General features: G+C 43.6%; 1 protein-coding gene across 3 annotated transcripts; it reads right to left on the bottom strand.

Annotated features, from left to right (window-relative positions):
- Nucleotides 1-4,706: 4,706 nt before the first annotated feature.
- Nucleotides 4,707-22,051, bottom strand: BUB1 (BUB1 mitotic checkpoint serine/threonine kinase). Of its 3 annotated transcripts, none has more exons than XM_069787742.1 (25): nucleotides 21,955-22,051; nucleotides 21,644-21,703; nucleotides 21,420-21,564; nucleotides 20,849-21,045; nucleotides 19,798-19,838; nucleotides 19,410-19,516; nucleotides 17,944-17,993; nucleotides 17,635-17,825; nucleotides 16,228-16,391; nucleotides 15,540-15,874; nucleotides 14,599-14,651; nucleotides 13,933-14,070; nucleotides 12,823-12,918; nucleotides 12,074-12,164; nucleotides 11,590-11,671; nucleotides 10,738-10,918; nucleotides 10,105-10,183; nucleotides 9,364-9,578; nucleotides 8,695-8,835; nucleotides 7,926-8,041; nucleotides 6,416-6,577; nucleotides 6,057-6,214; nucleotides 5,786-5,963; nucleotides 5,435-5,541; nucleotides 4,707-5,012 (listed from the first exon to the last, which is right to left on the bottom strand). In XM_069787742.1, exons 1-25 carry the CDS (start codon nucleotides 21,969-21,971, stop codon nucleotides 4,817-4,819), a joined length of 3,300 nt encoding a protein of 1,099 aa, XP_069643843.1. In that variant the 5' UTR covers nucleotides 21,972-22,051; the 3' UTR covers nucleotides 4,707-4,816. The 3 variants fall into 3 exon arrangements, with proteins under 3 accessions (XP_069643843.1, XP_069643842.1, XP_069643844.1); XM_069787741.1 differs by having other exon boundaries at nucleotides 16,228-16,394; nucleotides 21,955-22,050; XM_069787743.1 differs by having other exon boundaries at nucleotides 16,228-16,394; nucleotides 20,849-20,949; nucleotides 21,955-22,050.
- Nucleotides 22,052-22,364: the final 313 nt, after the last annotated feature.

Genomic DNA, 22,364 nt, shown 5'->3' with positions numbered 1-22,364 from the left:
TACTTGGGGATGGGTTGCCACCGGCGAGGGATGGAGGATCTGGGAGACAGCAAGCCCCAGATCCCGGCTTGCCACCGAGGCACGGCACAATGGCAAAGGGTGAAAAGTGAGTAAACTTGGGTTTTCTGCAGAAGAAAAAGCGAGCCACCCACGCACCAGGAAATCTCTCCTCTCCGTGTGGGTGGTGGAGGCCCCAAGATGAGTTATCTCTAAAGGACGACTCTGGGGATACCTAGAGATCTTCATCAGCGTGGATTCAGTGTGCGCCGAGGAGGAAATATCACCATCGCCAGCTGGGGCTTTGGGGTTTTGTGTTGTTGTTTTTTTCTAAGCTCTTTTTTAGCAGCTCATTCTAAAATCGGTTACAAAATAGGACCCTCCACCCCACCCAGGTGGTCTCACCCTGGACCCATTCCCATGGCCGTCACGCCACCCAGCCCCTCTTTACCCTTTATCCGTCCTGCTTTCCCATGGGATGCTTGTACAAGGGGATGGTAGGAGCAGGTGCTTGGTGCAGGGGTTTCTCTTTAAGGCTATTTAATGGAAAATAACAGGGCATGGGCAGCCTGAACCTGACCCTGCACCAGCGAGGGCAGACAGCATCCCTTCAGCCATTCCCACCAGCTACCGCATCTCAGACCTCTGCTCCTCTCTGGGGCTCAGCTATAATGATTTGTAGCAAAACCAAGAGCCCAGAACAATAAAATCAAGGTGGTTACAAACAAAAATCCCACTCGGTGCATCCTCAGAGCTCACCCCCATGCCCGGCTTCCCTGGGATGCTCTTAGCCATTGAGCAGGAGCAGTGCTTGCAGGCAGATGGGATGCTTGCCAAGCAAGGAGGGATGCACGGCAAGTTATAGCTAGCACCTATCTACCATATATAACGATGTGAAACTCCTACACCCACGCAAGCTCCTTCTCCCTTTGCAGGGGGGCTGACATTTAAGCTGCAGAACCTCCCGCCCGGCTGGCAGCACAGCTGGTGGGGACATACCTGTTCCACAGCTGCAGCTGAAATAAAAATCACTACCCCAAGGTGAAGCAGGCAGAAATTAGCATTAATTAGGGACAAACACGTGGGTAAAAATTCCATCATGCTCATAACGCAGCATCATGCGCTGCTCCGAAAAGCGCTCCGCATGTGCGGAGCGCTTTTCGGAGCAGCGCATGATGCTGCGTTATGAGCAGAGGAAGTAAATATATATATATAAAAAAACTTGAGCCTCGCAGACATTTTTGCTTGGACAGAGAACAGCTGGCTCCAGCTCAGCTTGTAAGAAAATTAAATGAAGGAGGAAGGGGGAAAGAAAAAGCAACCCCAGCCCTGAATGTTTATATTTCCACCAGCTACAAGGAGGTTTCTCCAGCTGATCTGCCTCAGGGTGCAACTTGCTACAGCTGACTTGTTAACCAGCTGCATCGTATCAAACCCGAAGGCTTTCCCATATGCCACAGAAAGCCTAACAAGAGGCAAAGCAGGCTGCATTAAAGGGTAACCCGAGAGTTATTTGCCATAAAGGCAGGTAGAGGCGCCTCAGCTGCAGGGAGATGCTCCCTGCTGCTGGAAGGAAACATCCCGCATTGCTGCATGACATGGGAAAGGTTTGCCCAAAGCAAGGAAGGAGCAGTGCTGCCAGGTCTCTTGAAACTGCAGGCAGGTGGACAGGCAGCTGTGGAGCCCGAGCGCACAGCACCGCATCCTAAGGGGAGGCATAGGTCTGGGGCTGGTTTGCTGCCAGCAGCAGGGAGAAGAGCAAGAGCCTGACGTGAGACCCGGGAGAAGATAAACAAACAGCGTAACAGCAAATTACCCAAAATGACACATTCGGTGGGGTCAACGCCCCTCCCGCCGATACAGGCTTTTGTACAGTGCAGTTGGATTTATGAAAACAACCAAAGAAGCGTTTCCAGTACTTCTGCAGGCAGAGCAGCCTGAGATTCCAGCTCGCTGTGCAGCCGTCTTCCCCTCTGCGGCCCCCGAGCCAGAACAGCAAACCCTCCAAAAACCAAGCCCATCGGTAGCTGCTTGCGGTGAGCCCGGCATCCCTGCCCTTCCTCAGCATCCAGGGCTGTATCGGCTGGCCTGGGCTTAGCTCACCTACCCAACTGCCAGCCCTTTTTCAAGTTGAACAATGTAAGCAGAAGAAAAATACCCCTGAAATACAGTGAGAGGCAGGGAGATTTATGAAAGTCTGTTGTTTGTCTCCCTCCTGTGGATAGATGCACAAATAAAACCAATGCCCTCACCTCCCCCTGGGCCTCTGCTGATAAAACATCCTTTTTTCTATTTGTTTCACAGGATTATAAACCAGGGCACGGCATGAACATGACTGTGAGCAGCACGAGGATAATGGCATCCCACAGGCTGCAAACTCCTCTGGAGCCCCTCCGAAGCATGCCGCTGCCAGAGCGCTCTCGGCTTCTCAGTAGATTAAGTCTGCACATCACTCACATGCAGTTTGAGTGAAGAGGATTTACAGGCAGCAAAAGTCGAAATGCAGCATTTTTGCATGCTGCACGCACATTGAGCACTAACTTCCCCATGCAGCGCTGCTGGTTCTCCTCTCCTCCATACCTTATCTTCTTTCCAAATCACCTCAGGTCCCATAACTTCTGGTTACGGGTCCCCATTTTATCTATCCACAGAGAGGAGGAAGGTCTCTGTGCTGGGATTGTCCCAGCAATCCTGGTTGCTCAGCAGCGTGCTGCACCACCGGCCATCCGTTATTCACCATTTGTAAGGCATTAACGCAGAGCATCCCCCAGCCTGCGAGGAGCTAAGCCCCATACATATTTATTCCCTGAGACTGATCAATCAGCAGCCACAATAAGCTGCAGTGCCAATTTTGGGCAAGCAGCCACAGGAGCACCTGCCACTAGCAGCCCCAGCTCCCTGGCGCATACCTCTGGCGCAGCTCCTCCCCAGATGGGGCAGTTGGGGAGATTTTGCCACCAAATGGAAGTCTCAGAGGAGGGGGAAGGCAGGTCAGGTCCAGCTAGGAAGCCCTCCAAAGCGATCACAGTTGTGACTCCAGAGAAAAAGTCACACAGACTAGTTTTAGCAGCACTTCTCAGCTTAGCAATGCTGAAGGATGAAAGAAAAACCAACAGCTTGCTCCATGGCAAAGGGAGTTTGAGAGGTGCCGTCCACTCTTCATGGTACCTATCAGCCGTGTCCACCTACTCCTGGTCTCCTTTTAAATGTTCAGCTGCAAGAATAAACACAGCAAGCAAGTTTTGCTTTGAAGCAAGGCAAGCAGAGGAAACCTCCACCTGAGAGGTTTGCTTCGTGTGAGTCAATGGTGATGTTGCTCCGAAGAAGCAATGTCCGTTCTCAGCTGAGAGAGCACAGCCTTTCCTCCCAAGTCAAGGAAGACAGCCCAGTACAGACACCGCCGTGGAGCTGGTGTGTTCAAAGTGCTGGCTAGATTTCTTTGGAGTTTGTATAATTCAGGTAATTCAAGTTATTTCAACATTTAACATTTGACAAAATAGCTATAAAGTCAAGCCAACCTCATGCAAACTCGAGTTTGTGACTTGCACATGCAGCAACAATTCAGGGTGTTGGTGTATGGTGGCTGTAATCAAGAAACATAAAAACAGATAAAAATGAATAGGGAACACTTTTAAAGGAACCCTTTCCTGGCATTTTCCCAGAGTATTTTCAAAATATTCTGCCAGAAAAAAGGAAAACAAAACATCATAACTAACAGAAAACCACCATTTTGATTCCAGTCAGGAGAGACACTTGCCTCTTGGTTTCCCCCTCATCTCTAATAATTGTGTTGTGCTGGTCAGAAGTGAACGTAACACAAGCAGCAAGTGTGACTTCAGTCCTATCCAATCTAAATCTAACCTGTGAATCTCAGTTTCTTTCATCCCAGAAGCTCCTGAGAGCAAGGGTAGAGGGGGAGGGCTGTGAATGTAGCCCTCTGAGTGCTGTTGCTCATCTGCACATTCATCTCGTCACAGACTCAGAACAGCGTTTCCTCATATTCATTAATTATCTGCAGTGGCTTTTTTGGAAGAGAGACCTACAGAAAACCTGTCCTTACACACACACCGACCACGGGTTTTTCCCTGATCAGGTGTAGAAAGCTACGAGTTCACACTCTTGTAGCCCACGTTACATACATGCTGTTTCACTTCCAAATGCTCTCTTCGCTTCTCTTTGAAGAGATACGGCAGTCTTCCTCAGTGGTGGAGTCTCAGTCTGGAATTACATTCCCATTTCCAACAACTCGCTCTTCCCCAAAGGCTCTGTTCACCATTTTTCATGTTGGGAAAATGAATCCTCAACACCTCACATATGCTTTACATTTCCAAGATCAGCCTGCCCTTCACCTGGCTGGACTGCATTTATCACCTGTACACTTCCTAGCCTCTATACGAGAGCTAAGGGCTGCCAGCGTAGTTGGTCTGAACGCAGCCTTGACCTTGCTTTCAGGTCAGAGCAGCAGAGTTCCCAAGGTCCCTTCGACATGAACGCTTCGATGAACTTTTTCAAAAATCCCAGGGGAGGTTGAAAGCAATTACTTCATGTGTACACTACTTTTCACCAGCTTCTTTTCCCCTTTAGAAACACACAATATTATGACAACTGTCTACAGTCTCCAGCATGCCCTTGCCTCCCAGACTGGACAAGTTAAATTAACAAGTAATGTTAGTGTAATTTTTTTCCACAAAGGCATAGAAAGATGAAAGTTATCATTCCTGAAGTTAATCCCAATAACATTTATTTTTAAAACAAGTTATTACAAAAAGATTTCACATCAACAAAATACCAGTGCTCAGCAACTGTGCAAACTAAATGCTTATTTTCGTGACCGTTTGTGTTCTATGAGCAACACAACAAGTCTGTTCCGAAGGAACTTTATTTCCTTTGCATATGACCTGCAAAATAAGTCCTTCAGCCTTTTGCGCAAAACTCCTAGAGAAGGCAGGCTGTGGCAGTTGGGGATGTTTAGCATGCTCTCAAAGAACTCTTTCCACAGGTCAGCATTGGCAAGCCTGCAAAGGAACAAGAATGCATCAAAATAATTTCTAAATTCAAGCTGTTAAAATACTGTTTCCCATATCTACCCTGCTCCCTCCCCCAGTTAGAGGCTGGAGTAGCTGCAGACATCACTGTAACACAACGCAGCTTCCGTTGTGGTGTGCTGCTTAGTGAACCAGTGGGATTTTTCCTCATTAGTTGTTGTTTCCTCTTTCCAGGCAGCAAGTAGCTGAGGATGCCATGCAATTCACCACGTGCACTGCTGATCCGGTGCTTAAGTCAGTGAATTCTATAAAGCATTTCCCATGCACTGAACACCCACAGGTTTTAGGGCATCAAGAAACGCATGCAAGTAACACTGAAAGCTGTACAGAAACTAACCTCAAACAAGCCTGGTACTAATGACGCATCTTTCAAAAACATTTTTGACACCAACCTTCTGAAGGCTCCTTCAGGCTTCCAGATACCGTTTTCATTCTTTACTTGCATGTAGGTACCAAAGAGCATGCAGTAGACTGTTGCTGCAATGCCAAAGTAGTCTGTCTAAACAAAGCATTAAAAAGTTTCATATTAAAAACCTATTGAGACCACTAAAAATTAGCTGAAAAACACTTTGTGGAGCCAACAGGGCAAGCTCTGTAAGAAGAGGGTTCAGGACTGCATTTTTAAAGCAATGAGCTGAAGCTAGAACTCTAATGCAAAAGTCTAATATTTCTATATTCCATTTATTCATGCCAGATGCATGCAGTAAGCTCCAAACATTCAGGCTGTCTATGCAATCTCATACCTGGTAGTTCCACGGTTTCTGTGTCAGCATTTCAATACACTGAAATCCAGATGTTTCACACTTTGCAGTAAATGCTGTTCCTTCAGGAAAGAGTTTCATGTCTATACTCTGGCCCAAGTCAATGAGTGTCAAGCCATGAGAGAGGCCATCTATGTCACACGTATCATTGTCCAGAAACCTTCAACCATGACAACAAGAAGTGATCACATAAGTATCAAGGCTATGATATCATGATATGCTAGCATCTCAGGTAGCAAAGGGAAATACTGGCCTTTCTCCAAGTATGAAATTGTCAGGTTTAATGTCACCATGAATGATTTTGCAGCTGTGGAGCTCTTCCACCATATAAAGAATTTTTACAGCAAAGTAGACTACGAGTGCTTGAGGCATCACCTTTTCAGGAAGCCTTTTGTAAATGTTTATGGCATTCTGGAAACAAAAAGATAGCAAAGAACCATCAGCTACGCAGAAACAACTTGATACAGATTACAGGTCCATGTTGATAAACACAGAATATGTTCACAATAAAGGTCCATAAAGTGGGGAGTAGAGGGGATATCTGAATATTGTAATGTGATAGCACTCCAGAAAGAATATAGATGATCCAGAGCACAAGCTGATCACACTTACCAGCAATGTTCCATAGTTGTAGAGCTCACCAACCAAAATGCTTCCATTTTGAAAGAAATGAGCAGAATAAAAGTGGATGTAGAGATGGCGTATACTTGGATTGAGCCTTTCTACCAGTTGCGTTGCTATATAGAACTCCCAAGGGTTGGCAGGCTTCTGGACCTGATACCAAAAAGTTGATTTACTAGGAAAAATCTATCGGCATTAAAAGCAGAAGTTCTTCTCAAGTTGGGTTTTTTTGTTTTGTTTTTAATGGCAGACTAGGCATTTTTCTTCCTGACCAAACAGAATACTTGTATCTACAGCAATTAACCTCAGGTCAATACACTCAATGATTAATCCTCTTGAATAAATACTTCAATTACACACTACAATTCCATTCTGGCTTATACACTCTTTTGTGTTATTTAAAATGTCAGCCTTTCTGCAACATTGATGTTTCTGCTGGCAACAGACATTTTCTGTAAGACAGAAGGCTTTTGAAGTCAAAACAAGAAAACCTTTCCAATTCCTTTCCCTACTATTTCCCCCACTACGTTGAATACCTGATGCTCAAAAAAAAAAAACAAAACAAAAAAACTTAAGCCACCTTGACATGCTAGAAAGCTCTCAGTTAAGGTGTTAACAAGTTTGGGGTTTTTTTCTGAAAGATTAAATGTTGCAGAGGAGAGACATAAAAAGGTTCCAAAAATAGATCTCATGTGGAAAGGCTAAGGGTGTGTGTATGTCAACTCAATCACATAAGCATGTTTCAGCCAGACTGTAATAACTGTACATGTGCCCTCTCAGCCAGCAGCAGATGCAGGGGTGCATGACCTAGTACAACCCTCTTGGGCTAAGCTGACCTCACAGTTGCACAGACTTTCCTTTTGGCAGCGGTTCTGATGTAAACACATGCTATCATCTGTTGCTGATTCCTGCACTGAAGCAGCCTGGAAGAAGATAGGGCAGAGCAGAGAGGGAGCCACACAATCTACAAGCACCATCAAGACAAGTGTGTTTATTAATAAAACTGCACTAGAGAGTTATCACCCAGCAAAGTCTATGCAATAGCCAGCTGCCACCAAACAGGCTGGCTGCACAAAGTGCAAAAATGCTTGTGGAAAGCTAGTGGGCATGTATCTGGAACAAGGAGTGGCCCCAATTTTATCATCAATCTACACACATTTCATTTGCTGTGGACTAAGAGCACTCGCACAAGTAGCTGCCTTTGTTCAGCAGAGAAAGACAGCCTGGCTGTAGCTCTTACTCCTTACTTAGGATACTTGTGACTATTTTATAAAGAAAAGATGAAGAGGCAAGTCGAGTTAAGAGGATAAAAAACGTCCCATGTAGAGTGAATCAGACATCATGGCACTCAACCTGAACAAGGCTTTGAGGATAGACCAATATGCTTTGCCAATATTTATTTATAAATAAGAAAACTCAGCAGAATCCACCCAGAGTAGGTGATATTACTGTAAGACTCACAAATTTTCCAGCAGAGCTATTCTGAATCAACACTACTTACCTTGAATGTTACTTTCTGATTGTTTCTAGGGTTATTTGCATCCAGAATGGAAGCCTGATAGACTTGAGCAAAAGCTCCCTCTCCAACCAAGCAGTCCACATGGAATGAGCTGGAACCTTTAAGAGATTAACAACATTAAGTCCTGCTTGCAAACTTCACAGAAGAGACATCACTACTCCGAAAAGAAAAAAAAAAAAAAAAAAGGAAAAAGAAAAAAGCAAAAAGCACCTGCCTATATCAGTTATTGCTTCAACCCTAGTGCTAGTCTTTCTTTACAAGTCTCTTCTTGCTAGGCAATCTTTCCATAGAAGAGAGCCTGTACTCACTCTTGAGAACAAGAGTGCTGTGAAGTGCCACACACTAAAAATCAGTGTTTCTGTTTTAGTCTGACTCCCTGGAAGTAATCAAATTCCAAAGTGCATTCCTTGAAAAAGTAAACACTAATGTTTAAGTCATACAAGTATGTTGCAACTACTGTCATACGGATTTTGTTGACACAGGATGGCTGCTGTTCTATACTAAGTTTGAGAGTTGTGTCACAGATTACTAGGAGAGGAAAACTAGGAAAACTCCCTACTCAGAATGCCTAATTAAAAATGCTTATGCTATAAAAGACAAAAAAAACCCCAGGTCTAATTTCAAATCTGAGGTTTAATCTGGAAGCTATCTGGGTATACATGCAAGTAAACTGAATTAGAAAAATACTTCAGAGGTTCCCAGAAAAACTTCAAGAAATCCTTTAAAGTGAAATATTTGAAGTAGCTCTTACCCAGTGGGAATTCAGCCTTCAGTCTGATGGACGGAAGAGTAGATTTCCATTCAAAGTAGTTGGCATAGGTGTGGAGTGGTTTAGGAAGCTCTGATAAGAATTTGCAAATTAATTCTTTATCCCAAGGGTTCTCAACAAGGACTTCATGGAAAGAAGAAAAGTATTTAAGCTATAAAAGCTATAAGAAAACCATCATTTCAAAAGGGTAACACAAGCTTATACTTGAATGAGTGTCACTGATTTAAAAAAAACAGAACAACCCACAACACAAAAATCAGAGAGGGGTAAGTTAAGTATTCCTTAATTTTGACAAACCAGCTTTTATACCTATGCCTTCCGTTAAAGTTGCCCAGAAATTTTTTTTTAATCACAAGTTGAAAACAGATGTTTCTGAAGTATACTATTTGAGCCTCAACTAGCAAAGAACCCTTAGGTGCTCCCAAGTACTCCTGTACTTCTGAATATCTTTGGCATCATGTAATAGTTACAACCCACACTTGTCCTTCCTTACATCACTTGTACATACGCAGCAATCTCCTTGCAGAAGCCACAAGACAGTTTGCTTACTGCAGTGACCACTTTCATATTGGAACAAAGCACTGCTGCAAGAACATGACGCTGCTCCGGCCTCAGACTTGACAGAAGAAAACTGTAGGCAATGCTCTGTACCTGCAGCTCTAACACTCCAGGCTGTCCTGTCCTGCCCAGCACTAGACAGCTTTTCATGGGAAATTTTGTCCACCCCAACAGATGAGGAATATTCAGTTCTGCTTGTGGCAGTCTGCTCCTGTAATCTTTGAGAAGCAGCTGTAGCAATTCCTTGAATTCCATTTCCTTGTTTCAAGACATTTCCTTGGAGCTCTCCTTGTTCTGCAAGAGCAGGGCTACGTATTTAAAACAAAATTTTATTAATTGACAGTACTGCCATGGTATTTTTGCATCTTCAGTAAGCAAATGTGTCAAATGTCTGTGCTTGCAACCTTGGCTATAGCCAACATAAAGATGAATAAAATGCACATTTCTTAAGAAAATAAGATTTGGTCGTATCATGTTACCCATAGTCTAATAACTTTCAAGTTCATCGGCCAACAAGTTCAGCCAATATTGAAAAGAAATCAGTAGTTTTACATACACAGCCATTAAAACTGTCTGGACAGTTAACTTTCAATTTAAACGTATCAGAAAACTTAAGTCATAGGAGCATTTTTGGGGCATTATCACCATACCCAGGTTCATTTAACGCCACAAAGTGCTGAGATGTATGCTAAGCAGAGTCAGTCTGACACAAATGTGTCAGCTCTAGATTACTTCAAAAACTTGCAACGAGAGCAGTATAGCAGACCTGCCTGCTCTGGCATAGCTTTGCCCAGCACTCTCGAGCCTTGAAAATCTCAGCAAGTCACGACATACCTTAGCTTCTTAGTTGTTGTCTGCTTGTGCAGTTCTTCAGAAAACTCCAAATCCATTTGTGGCAAGTCATCCCCATAGGCTGAACAAAGGGAATAGCAACAATAGGAAATGTTTATTCTCCCCAAAGGCAAGCACATTTAGAGCATTCTTACCAAGACAAGAAGGTTAAGTCACAGTGCAGCTGTGAAAGCTGCTAAGGTATCACAAAAGCTAGAACTGAATAAGCCTATTTTAAAATATGCAAGTAAAGACAACAGCTTGATTTCTTTAGGGAGTGTATTCCGAGACTAAAGAGGAGCAGACAAGCATAAAGGTGCCCCCAGAAGAAGAAGGTGCTGGGACTTCCGTCAATTTTTTTACTATTTATAACCCCTTGGAACAGTTCAGAATAGCAGTTTGACAGCACAGTCAAAGCTTCTCTTATCCCCCAATTAAAAATTCTTGGAACCTTATGCGCCGGGTCAGCCCACGCTCCCAGCTGCTGTTCTGCAAGGCATGCGTACTTGGAAGTGGCAGCAGTGGGAGCCATACCTATGCGGTATTTGGCAAGGCCTGCGAGGTAACCAGGGCACAGAAATGGAGTTATGTAGTACTGAATTAGATGCTCTCAACCTCAAATATTCATTATTTTACCTTTGTTGCCCAAAGCTTGTCGCGAATGTGCTGACAGGTAATTAAATGGTGTTGATACAAGCTGGGCAGCTCGTGCAAAGTCTCTTGTGTTATTTGGACTGGGACCTAAAGTTTTAGTATTACTTGGTACATTCCACACCGTATAATCATCCCTCAAGAACTCCGGTATCCCTGTTTCATCCTAGATGGGAAAAAATATGTGAAGATTTAAAACTAAGCCATCAAAACTACCCTGCCAGAGCTGCACTGTAACCTACCAGCAGTCTCTGCAGTCAGTTTCAATAATGGTGAACCTGTATGTGCCAACTTACAATATCAGAAAAATAAAGGAATGGCAGTATAACCTAAATCACAGGTTTACATAGTTTTGTATCAGACCTGAATGTTAGCAATAATGAATACCACAGCAAAATGTTAGACAATGAAAAATTGCTATAAGAGTCTGAAAAAGCCCATCTCATTACATGGTGACCATGTATCCAAGCAGCCTGAAGTTTTATGGATCTCCTTGGCTATGAAAACTGTTAGGTGGTTATTAGAACATTAAGTGTCCCTTGCTCCCTCTTCCTCCCTCAAACAGATGCCAAATCCACCCATCAACTGCAGTAGAATTTGTTCTAGGGATAGAGATCTCCACTGTCAAGTTCCTGGAAGTTTTGTGAAAATTAACAACTGAAAGTTCATCCCATTGGCAGGAAATGGGAAAGGGTATCTAGACATCAGCTAGGTATCATTCATAAGAATATTGAAGGATTGGGATAGAACAAAGGTAAATACAACCACCTCCGATATCCCCTATAATTACATAACCCATTTTCAAGGCTAATTCTTGCAATAAGACCAAACACTCACTTCTGTACTTGCTGTACAGTCAGTCAAGGGACGTTCTCCAGTAGTTCTGGGCTCTTCTGGCTTGTTTTTATGCTGTGGGATCCTGACAAAACAGGTAGTTTAGAATAGCTTTTCCCCAGAAACTTTCCCAGGCAGACTGACCGTAACAAAGACCTGTTGGTTTTAATTTTTATTTTGTAAAATTTGTTTAAAGAATCCCATTTGCAGATACTTAGAGAAGTTGCAGTAGCTCAAAGAAACAAGCTATCCACAGTTTTCCAGAAAATTAAGCATCTCGAGCACACTATCCAAACAGGAAAGTTGCGCAATTCCACAGAGAAGCAACTACAACTTTCTCATGCCACTGCCACACAGCTGCTAGTGATTGTATTCAAGCCAATCCTGATACTGCAAATACAGTCACAGCAAAATTATATGGAATAGAATCAATCCTATATGCAATTCTTAATAAACTGAACTCAGCTGTTATTTTTTTCCTCCTTACCCACTGTTCTCTTTTTCATTCTCATCTTCAAAGATAGAAAATGCAGGCATGACAGGGGCAATGACATTAGTTTTCAGACTTCCATCAGGCTCTTAAAAATAAGAGATAACCAATATTATCTTCACCCAATAATGATTATATATACAGTCACATCTTCACCCCTAACCAGACAACTGATGGTCATGGCTGCATCTAGCTAGACCAAGAGCATCCTCAGAATTGCCACTCAGATCATGTCTCCTTTTGGAAATGGGGAAGATACTTCCATCTCAAAACCAAGACTGGCCAGAGTACAGAAGCCTTCTTGGCTGCATCTGACCAGTTGTGAAATATCTCTTGCAAGCCACTGCTACTGCCTGGTCTTCAGACAGCTTTAACTGTTACAATAAGCTGGCAATTCAGAGACTAACACCCAGCCTGCAAAACATTGTAGAAAAAGCTTTACTCATATGAAGTACCAGCTGTGCCCTTTTCAAAGTTAGGTTTTAAATACCAGAGAAGTCTCTAGGGAGAAGCAACATGTCCAATGAACACATTAATAGGCTTGCTAATGGTAAAGTGCTTCTGCTGTTCTCAGACTGTGTATCAAAATTTGGAACTTGTCATTAAATTAAATTATCAGGAAAGAAGTTGCTTCTTCACACCTACTCAAACAACTACTTATCTCAAAATTATCAGGACTTGTAGGAGGGGTAAATGGGAAATAAAGGAGTGAAATATAATGGACCAAAAAAATAAATAGTACATACCACTTTTTCTGCAAAAGACTTCAAATTGCTCCTCGCTCTCTTCAAGAGTAGATGGTTCAGGCAAGATGGGTGTTTGAAACATATCCATGAGAAATCCTAAGAAACCAAACCAAAACAAACCCCACAGGAATATCACTCCCAGTAAAAGAAATTTTCAGAAGTTCTTCCATTGTGTAGTAGTCAAATGACAATTATTTATAATATTCTTATAATTTATCAAATGCCAATAACCAATTATTCCTTCATATTTAAACACTCCAGACAACTGAACAAACACAGGAAGATCTGACTTGGCCAACACATACTTGCTGGTGCCATGGCCTTTTTTTTTTTTCAGTTCCTCTCCAAGATGAGATTTCAAAGTTCTCCTAAAGGAGCAAATTCTCCTTTATCTTCTTAGATATTTGGAAGACTAATGAATATCACAAGGGGTTTTTCAATCATTATTTTTACAGATACATATTCAGCTGCAACAGCTTGCTACATGGTAGCGGTTAATAGGCTTACTGTCAAAACAGAAGAACATGGCAGAAGAGTACAAAAGGGATAAAACAGCATCAGGATATTATTACTCCACATCTGACATCAGAAACAATTGTAATTTCCCTTTTAGGATTTTGAAAAAGCAATGTTTAGAATTGACAATGTCTGTTAAATAATCAAAGACCTTTTGCATAAGTCACCCTTGTTTCAGCTTTGGGGGAAGCTTAACATCAACCAGAGTTGACTTGCTAACCTCCTAACATTCTTCCACATTAGTCTGTTGTAGGTCTTCATCTCGGAAACAGGAGTCCCTGACAGTACTGACAAGAGCAGCTCAGAGAACGTGCTGCCCAAAGAAGCCTGGCAGGTGTATCACCAGTGACTTATCTGGGAGTTTACAGGATGTGGCTGCTGGGATGTTATTAAAGCATCTGTTTCTGGTCAAAAGTTTTGGGTCATCCAGAAAATTGCAAAGGAAGAGTACCAATTTAATTTTGCTTTCCTCTTTGATTGAATGGTGCACACGCCCATCAGTAGATAGCCTCCTTGTATATTTGGCTCCACTAAAATTACCAGGCAAGATCCCATTAACTCCAGTGGAACTAGCATGTTATTCCAGACGCTTACCCAATGCTTCCTTCGTATGAACTGTAGGTGAAGGTTGCACTTTGAAAGGTGTTGCCTGCATTGCTCCTCTCAGCGAGGTGTTTGGGGTAGCTTGAGAAGCATTTCCAGAAGCAAAGGAAGAATTTCCAACTCTAGATGCTAGAAAAGAGCACAGCAAGATCATTTCTGAAGTAGCCTGGGATTGTTTATTAACATTTCGGTAGCTAGCAAAGCATTAGTGAGAAAAGTAAACAAGATAAGTAGCAAAATGACAACCCAGAATTTTGGGGAGAGCAGATTTTTACTTGTTCAGAGATCTGCTTGGCAGGCTCCCAAGGGAGACTGCCCTGAAAGGCAAGAGGGACCTTGGACAGCTGGGTGGCCCCTGAGGACTCCATCTTCAATTCACAGGAGCGACCCATTCTGACACAGAGAGTCAAGCAGGCAGGAAACCAGCAAGGATAAACAGTCCTCCTGACCCAACTCAAACAAAAAGGAGTTACACAGAAGGTGGAAACAGGGACTGGCTCCATGGAAGGGATATAGGGACACTGCCCAAACATGCAGGGATGGAGTTAGGAAAGTCGAAAAGCTTAGCTAGGGTTGGAACTAGCCGCATGCTATTGATCCCCAGCCAGTAATGGTGATACCAATAGCACCAGTCTTTATCAAAACTAGGCTTACTACCTTCTTTCATGTCCACAGAAGTAGTTAGTCCACCAGCTTTCTTGTTAGGGTGCCTTCAAAGGAAAGATTAAGAACATTAGCTTGAAATAAAAGTTATTATTTAAATTCCAGCTTCAGGTCAGGACTTAGCAGTACTGCACTCTAAGCAGTATAGAGGCCTTTCCCAGACTAGAACACAGGAAACATCCCAGAGAGACAACAACTAGTTACCCGATGTTTTTCTCCCATGAATAACTCTTTTTAGTCACATAAATGAAGCAAGTGAGAGATCCTTTAGAATATTATTAGAAACTGCCCCCCCCGAAAGTTTCTCACACAGTTGCCAATAGGTATAAAACCTGAAGGGCAGCAGAGTCCTTTAAAAAGGTTAAAATGCAGGCATTAAATACTTTTTGGATACAGTTTGCCTCCAAGTAACTCCATAATATGAGTGAATAACAACTGGTTCCATTTCCTCTTGTTGGCCAAGCCTACTCACTCAGCCATGCTTGTCTGCCAACCTAGGTTTCTCCCTCTGCCCCTGAATTTTGTTTCCTATACTAGCTAAGTCACAGAAGCAAGAAGGCAGAAGATAAATGCAAGTGCTTTTTTTCTTCTCTGGAGACCTCTGTGGCCAAGATGAAACATATGGGATCTGCATGCACTAAGCATATCCTGTTGTTTATTTCAGGCATGCCAGGGACAGCAATGCTGAATAATTACTTCAGTTACACATTGAATTTCCTCTTAGTTATTAAAACTAAAACACAGGGTTAAAGGAATTAAGAACTGAAATGAGGACTGTAAGTTTGATCTATGTCTAAATATTGGTTTCCACAAGCTACTTCAGATTTCTTTTCAGAAGAGAAAGAGACTTTTTTTTTTAGCTAATTCTCAGCTGACGTGTAGATACTGAAGACTGCACAATTTGCAGAGCCAAGAATTAGCCTGTTTATACGTACTGTTCTCCAGTGCTCCAGTTAGAAGCTGCATCAGGATGTGCCCGTTCCCGAGCTGCAATATTATCAAATGGAGGGTGTAACAAACTGTTCTGGAGTTCTCCAAGCTCTAGCTGAGTTTTGACTGCATCCTTCTTAAGTGTTACTTCCCACATGGAGGTTGATGTCATCTGGTGGCCAGTGGGTTTCACTGACTGCAGCGTAAGAGCAGTGGATGATAAAGTACTTGATTGAGGCTGGTCTGGCACCAGACCTTGGGCATTTTGCAGATCTGAACTTTGACAAGACGCCATCCAGTTCTGCTGTAGAGCTGCACGGGGTGTCACATGTGGATGCACCTTCAGAGATGAGAAATGTTCTTTTACACTCAAACACCCCCCCCCGAAAGTATAGCCATTGCCATTTTCCCTTTTATTTCTGCAGAACTAGAATGATTTTTCATGCAGAAAAGAACTTTCATATGCAACTAAAACTAAATTGCGGAGAAGCAAAAATGAACTTTTGGGTTTAACAATTAAAACATATGTCATCGAGTATTTAAAGTTATGCCAGGTATCTATACTAGCCAGGCACTGCAGCCTGAACATCCAGATGTAGTTAACAATCTCCTCTGGTTACTGTCTAAAGGATGGTTAAATTTTGTGAGATAAGTTCATGAAGACTGCTCCTATTGATCACAGTACATACTTACCACTGTCTTACTTGGTTCAGCTGATGATGTAGATGCTGGTGCTGGTTCCAGTCTAGTTTCCTCCAAGCTTTTGGTGAGCTGGGTGAGCTGCTCCAGCTTCTGCTGCAGGGCTTGCAGTTCAAGGACAGCTGACGCTTTTTTCCTTATGGAGTCTCTCTCTTCTTCTTCTAAGGATTAAACAATGTTATTAAGTGAAACAGTTAATCAGTATCTAAATGAGTTTCTCAACACAGTGACTACAAGCTGCTTGAATTTTAAAAATTTAAATATATATAGTCTGTGCAACTGCAGGATGACACTAGGATCTAGAGGCATAGGTTTAGGAGAAGCAGGTATTTCCCACAGGACTCAGTGTCTAACCTCTCAGTCCTGATCCCTTGAGGGAGGGCTACACAACACTATCTCAGCACTGGCCTGGCAACCAGCAGCAGCCCTAATTGCCTTTTAGCAGAGTTCACAGGCTAGCCTACCTCTCAGCTGGTGTGCGCTTGTGCTGCCACTCAACCACTTGTTTTAAAAATGCATTAGCGTCTTTCCTCCCACTGAACCTCTCTCCCTTTTCGACTGACTACAATTTATCCATTTCTTCCTTTACCCAATGAGATAAGTAATTCTTTCATCCAGCAACATTCCCTGGCAACTTTTTTCCCCCTCCTGTAAATGGTCAGATACACAACTAACTCACTTCTGAGCAGCTGCTCTTTATTTGCACTCAGTTTTGGTTTTGCTTCCCTAGGACTTATCTGTTTGAAAGCCCACCTGCTTTTTCTCCAAAATGTCATCATTCAGCAAATAAAGTATTAACTCTAATGACAAACTTTTCCTTGAGACCATCCCAGCTACAAGCATGCCATCACTGACTATACAAGGAGCATCCCACAGCTGCATTTGCCAAGAAGGCCAAGTGAAGATGGAGTGCTGCTCTCTTAGCTGCAGCATGCCCTTAATTGACTTGGACAAACTATGGCATCATACGTAAGCGTGTGACAGTTTAAAGCATACTGTGGGCTCTTTCTGATTAAGCCTACCGATAGGAACCAAGATGCTCTCTATCTTGAATTACAGGTGGCAGAGAGCCACAGCTAGAGCTCACATCAGGGTAGCTAATACAGATCAGAGTTGCTCACACTTTCCTCCTGTTTCCTCAGAGGGAACACCACTATGACAGCCTAGGTTTCAAAAGACAAACCCAAGGGATGAGCTTAAACAGTAAATATCGATGTCAGTCATGTGGCATGTTACCCGATGCTTCCAAGGTCATCCCACCCTGTTTCTGTATTGGGATGCCAACTTGGGCTTTGAGAAAGTTTTCAGGCTTCAGTAGAGAGGTTCAAAAGAAATGAATGCAGCCAAGTATTAGTTTTTCAAGAATATTTCTGAAATAGCTAGATGGAAAGAGAAGAATACCCCATTCTTGCTGTCTTCTGAGGCGCTCGTATTTCTTGAAGTATCTCTTGGCTCTTAGCTCCTCAAACGAAAGTTCAGAGCCTTCACATATGAGCAGGTTTTTGTCATACATTGCAACCTGCTCACATTCAACAACAGTGGATGACAACTTAGGGAGAACTTCAGATTTGGAGATGTAAGTAACATACTTTCTGTGAGGGAAAATAAGAAAAAGTTCTATTCAAGTTTATTGGATTTATTCTGTGAGCATGTTAATTTTCCTACAGTGTGACTTTAAAAAAAAAAAAAACCAACAACCCAAAAACTTACACTTCTTTTCCACCAGAAGAGCAGGACTGAGTACCAGCAGAATCAGGACCCTAACACAGGACAGGGGAAATAAAAAAATGAGAAAGAAAGAATTCCAATATTATAGTTAACCACCCATTTTGACAAGACCAGCAACCACAAAGCCCCTAATATTTAATTCTAATTGAAGGATGACAATTCAGACCATGCGCATGGCAAGAAGAGTTCAGAAAGAGAGCTCTACAAGTCATCAGAGCCTGAGGAAGTTCATCCTGAAGAATTAACCATATAACAGTTTGCTGTCTTCTCTGAGAGCTTTTGGCAGACAAACAAGATCCCAGAGAACTGAGAGACAGACGTAGTTCTGGAAACTGCAGTCCAGAAGGACACTGGAACTAGTTGAACAGGTAATTTCTATTCCAAAAAACAGGAGCATAAGTTACAGATCACTTGGGTTTGTTAAGAACAGACTGGATGGCCCTACCCAATTTCTTTCTTTGACAAGCTATCCAACCTCAGGGCTAAGGAACAGGCAGTAAGTTTTAAGCTCTGTTCCACCATCCAAGATATCTTTAAGTGTTTGCAGGCAATATCAAACTGAAAGAGCCATGAGCACTTTAGAAAACAGGACCAAGTTGAGAAAGCTTACATCAGTTTCCCACCCACAATCTTTCAGTCTTTAATTTCACCCCCTGTTCACCTTTCATCTGACTGTGCCAGAAAGACTGTGAAGAATTGTAACTAGCTTTGCCAAACCTCAGAAGAACGAGAGTGCTGCATTCTGGTACTTAGCTGAGTTACAAGAAGTATAGTTTCCTTTTTTGTTGTTTTATTGTGGGGAAAGGGGTGAAGTAAGATGACTACAGGGTGACAGGATTTGCACTGTAAAGTTAACTCAAGATCTCCATGAAGTATGAACAGAACCCTCAGCTGGAACTTGCTAGAGACAAGCTAACTTGGCAAGCTACAAAGGGGCTCATGAACTGTGATAAAGTGACCTCCTAGTCATTTCCCAGCTCAACAGACTGACTTCTATAAGAAGCCACCATCCCACTGAGGACCAGCCTGGAAACTTCTCTTCTTCCTCTGGCATTATCTTCTATTAATTCCTAGAGAGGGTATTTAAGAAGTAACTTGAATGTCACCAAAATTCAGTGTCGGCATCTCCCTAGAAGCATGACTGGCACAGAATCTATTGATAACATTATTCCTCCAAAGAATGCTAACCAGCTGGATGGATCGCTCTTTGCCTGTGGTTCTGGAAACGTGTCAAGTGACTCAAAAGAGTGTCCCAATGCTTCCCAGTTGAGACATTTCTATGAAGATGTTTTTATGCTGTAAGCATCACATCAGTAACATTTTTGAGATACATCAGATGTAGTTAATACATTTTATCTTTCTTATTCAGTCAAGCTCATCAATCTAAACTTTATGTGAGGGCTCCACATTTTTCCCACAACGCATAAGTGGCTTATTAAGTCATTTACCTGATTTTTGCGAGTGTACGCCGGGTCATCAAGATTTGAAACACCTTTTCGTGGAGCCATTTGATTTGCAGCATGAGAAGTTTGAAGTGGTTTTATAACAGCAGCACCTGGGACAGATAATATAGGTCTGCATTAATGAGTAGAAATCATTTTCTCATTTATGAACTTCTATTAACTTTAAGCATTGGAAAATTAATACCTCATTTTGAATACACGCCCCTTAAGGATTTTAAATATGGCCAGGAAAACGGCAGGGGGGGCGGGGGGGGGGGGAATAAATATCGGTTTCTACAGGAAAATTACTTTCTTCATTGACAAAATTCACCGATCGAGGTAAAAGATTCATCTAATTGAGCTACAGCTCACAGACAGATATCTTTAGCCTCACCTTGCAAAGGAGGATTCTGAGGATCATAATTCTGCAGCCAGCTGAATTGCAAGAAATGTCAGTTATTATCAGCAAGTCACCTCTCCCTCATTCCTCCCCCCTCCCCAGGAACCTTTGATTTCCTTGTACGGTCATCATGCTATGAAATGTAACATTAAAAAATTCAAGTTACTTACAGGACACTTATTACTATATACGGACATATCCTGTTAGCGTCACACTCACAAAATAAAAAAAGCCTCCAATAGGCAACAGTATATGGAAGTTGGGTTCTTGTTTTCTCATCACCAGAGGGAACACATACCATCACGATAAGCACCAATTCTAGTGCTTCCAACAGCTCTAGTGCTAAACTCCAACAGGCACCCACTCTCAGCTACATATTGTGCAGTAAGCACAAGAAACTGGATATATGTTATTATTGTCAACATATCCCCAAGGTGAACTAAAAAGTCCAGCTCAGATCAGGAACTGATGTTTGATTTCACTGCAGTTCCAGCTATGGCCACAAACCAAAATCAAAGAGGTTGCAAATCATGCAGCAGCTGAAGTATGCATTCAACTGACAGTGTCAATAGAAGCACAGGCAGCTATAGGGTGAGCTACAGCCAGTTAATACACTCTGGAAAGCATACAGATGTCCCTAACTTGAAAAGCCAGGTGTCATGAGCATGGCCAAATTGCTTGATCTTCCAAGGAATTAAGCTCTCACACAGTATTTCCAAGGTAGGCTGCCTGAAGCAGGCCAGGCTATGCATCTTTATAGTCTGGATCAACTTAACAGAAAACAGACAGGAAATGAATCAATTAAGGGGGTTTCTTTCTGAGCCCCACTTCACTGAAGACACACTGGTACAGTTTTTCTCAATACACCCAACAAATATTGAATGGTGAAGAAGTACTGTTAAGCTTATACCTACCTTTAACAAAAATAATTATTAGTCTACCTCTGCTACAGCACAGGACATACGCACACAAGAAAAAAAAAAAAAACCAACAAAAAATGTACGCTACCTGAATAGCTCAACACGTAAAAGACAATCAGAATTACCAATACAGTTGTTGCAGGCTCTCTTGTGGCTGTGCCTGGTTGTGAAGTGCTTTTTGAAGGACAGCTCCTGCACACTGCACATTGCCTTCCTTTACAAGCTGCTGAGCCCAAGCAACATAGAAGTTAGATGCCTTTGCACCAATTCCCTCTCCATATAGGTAGTCAAAATACAGGCAAGGAGAAGTGATGAACTCTGCCTGAATAAGAGAAAGATGCAGAAGCCATAGGCACTTTCAAAAAGATCCAAGGAAGTTGCAGGCAAAACCCCAATAACGATTTCTTAGTTACCATCATAGAAAAGCATTCTTTTCTAAAGGTAAAACCAGTTGGTAGATAAGATACCTCTCACAAGCTAAACAGCTTAATAACACAGCTTCAAAAAAATACGCTATCCTTCAGCAAGACTGAAAAGCTCTCAGAGCTCCTGCAGAGAGCAGTACATCTGAATTCCACACCACATCCCTGTGGGCTACTTTTCCTCCCACAGCTCTCTGCAGTCACAGAACTACAGAACAGTGGGACGACTTTAATTTTTTAGGATAGCTTAATTACCCCAAAACCATGTACCTACCAGCTTAATGCAGTAGTTAACAAATCTTGGATCTTGGTGGTACCTCTTGTCACTCGCGAATGCCTTCACAAGCTGCTCCAGGAGACTAGGCAAGCGGTTTTGTTTTTCTTGAAGGGGAAGACATCCTTCCACCCACTGCACGTACCTGAAACGCACTCAAGCAAGTTACAACCCTGCCGTGCCACCAGCAGCGATGCCGACACCCGAGCCAGGGGCGGGCTGACCTGTCCCACGGCTCCAGCGGGTCACTCCCTTGGTAGTTCCGTATCTGAGCCTCGTAGCTCCTGCAAGGCAAAGGGCAGGTCAGGCGGCCGCCTCAGCCCTGCCCGGGACGGGTTAAGGCCCCTCCGAGGCCTCAACACCCCCACAGCTCCGGCGGGCAGAGGCCGAGCCCTGCACCCCACCCTCTCCCCTACGCACCTCGGCCCTGGCGCCCGCCCCAGCACAGGTCCGCGTGGTCCCGGTGCCTTCCCGGCACACGGCGGCCGCCGGAACCGTCCCGTCCTCCCAACCCGGTCCCGGTGTCCCCGCTCACCGCGCAGCCCCCTCCATGGCCGCCCGACCCGCCCGCTCGCCTCAACCGCTGACCGACGATTCAAACCCGCCGCGCAAGCGCGCCGCGACCCCGCACCGCCTTCCCATTGGCCGCCGCGCTCCGCCAATCTCCCTCGCTTCCGCCGGGAGGCCACGCCTCCTGTGTCTCCCAGTGGCCGCTCCCGGACCCGCCGCGGGCAGAGGCTGCGAGAGGGAGACATCGGTCTACAAAATACTAAATCCAGATTTAGCAAAGCTCGACGTTGCACAGGGCAGGTCCAGGCAGCGGTGTTCCCTGCGCCTTGGTCCTCGGCTTGGCTGGGATTACTTCCCCTGCAGGCAGCAGGGAAGGCGGCAGGCCGGAGGAGCCCAGCGCCCGGGGGCGCGCTGCAGCCCCCTCCCCTCATTAAC

Source organism: Haliaeetus albicilla, chromosome 7 (assembly GCF_947461875.1).
Source record: "Haliaeetus albicilla chromosome 7, bHalAlb1.1, whole genome shotgun sequence".
Classification (NCBI taxonomy): Eukaryota; Metazoa; Chordata; class Aves; order Accipitriformes; family Accipitridae; genus Haliaeetus; species Haliaeetus albicilla.
Note: the sequence above shows the minus strand (reverse complement) of the source record. Positions and strands in the feature narration are given on the sequence as shown.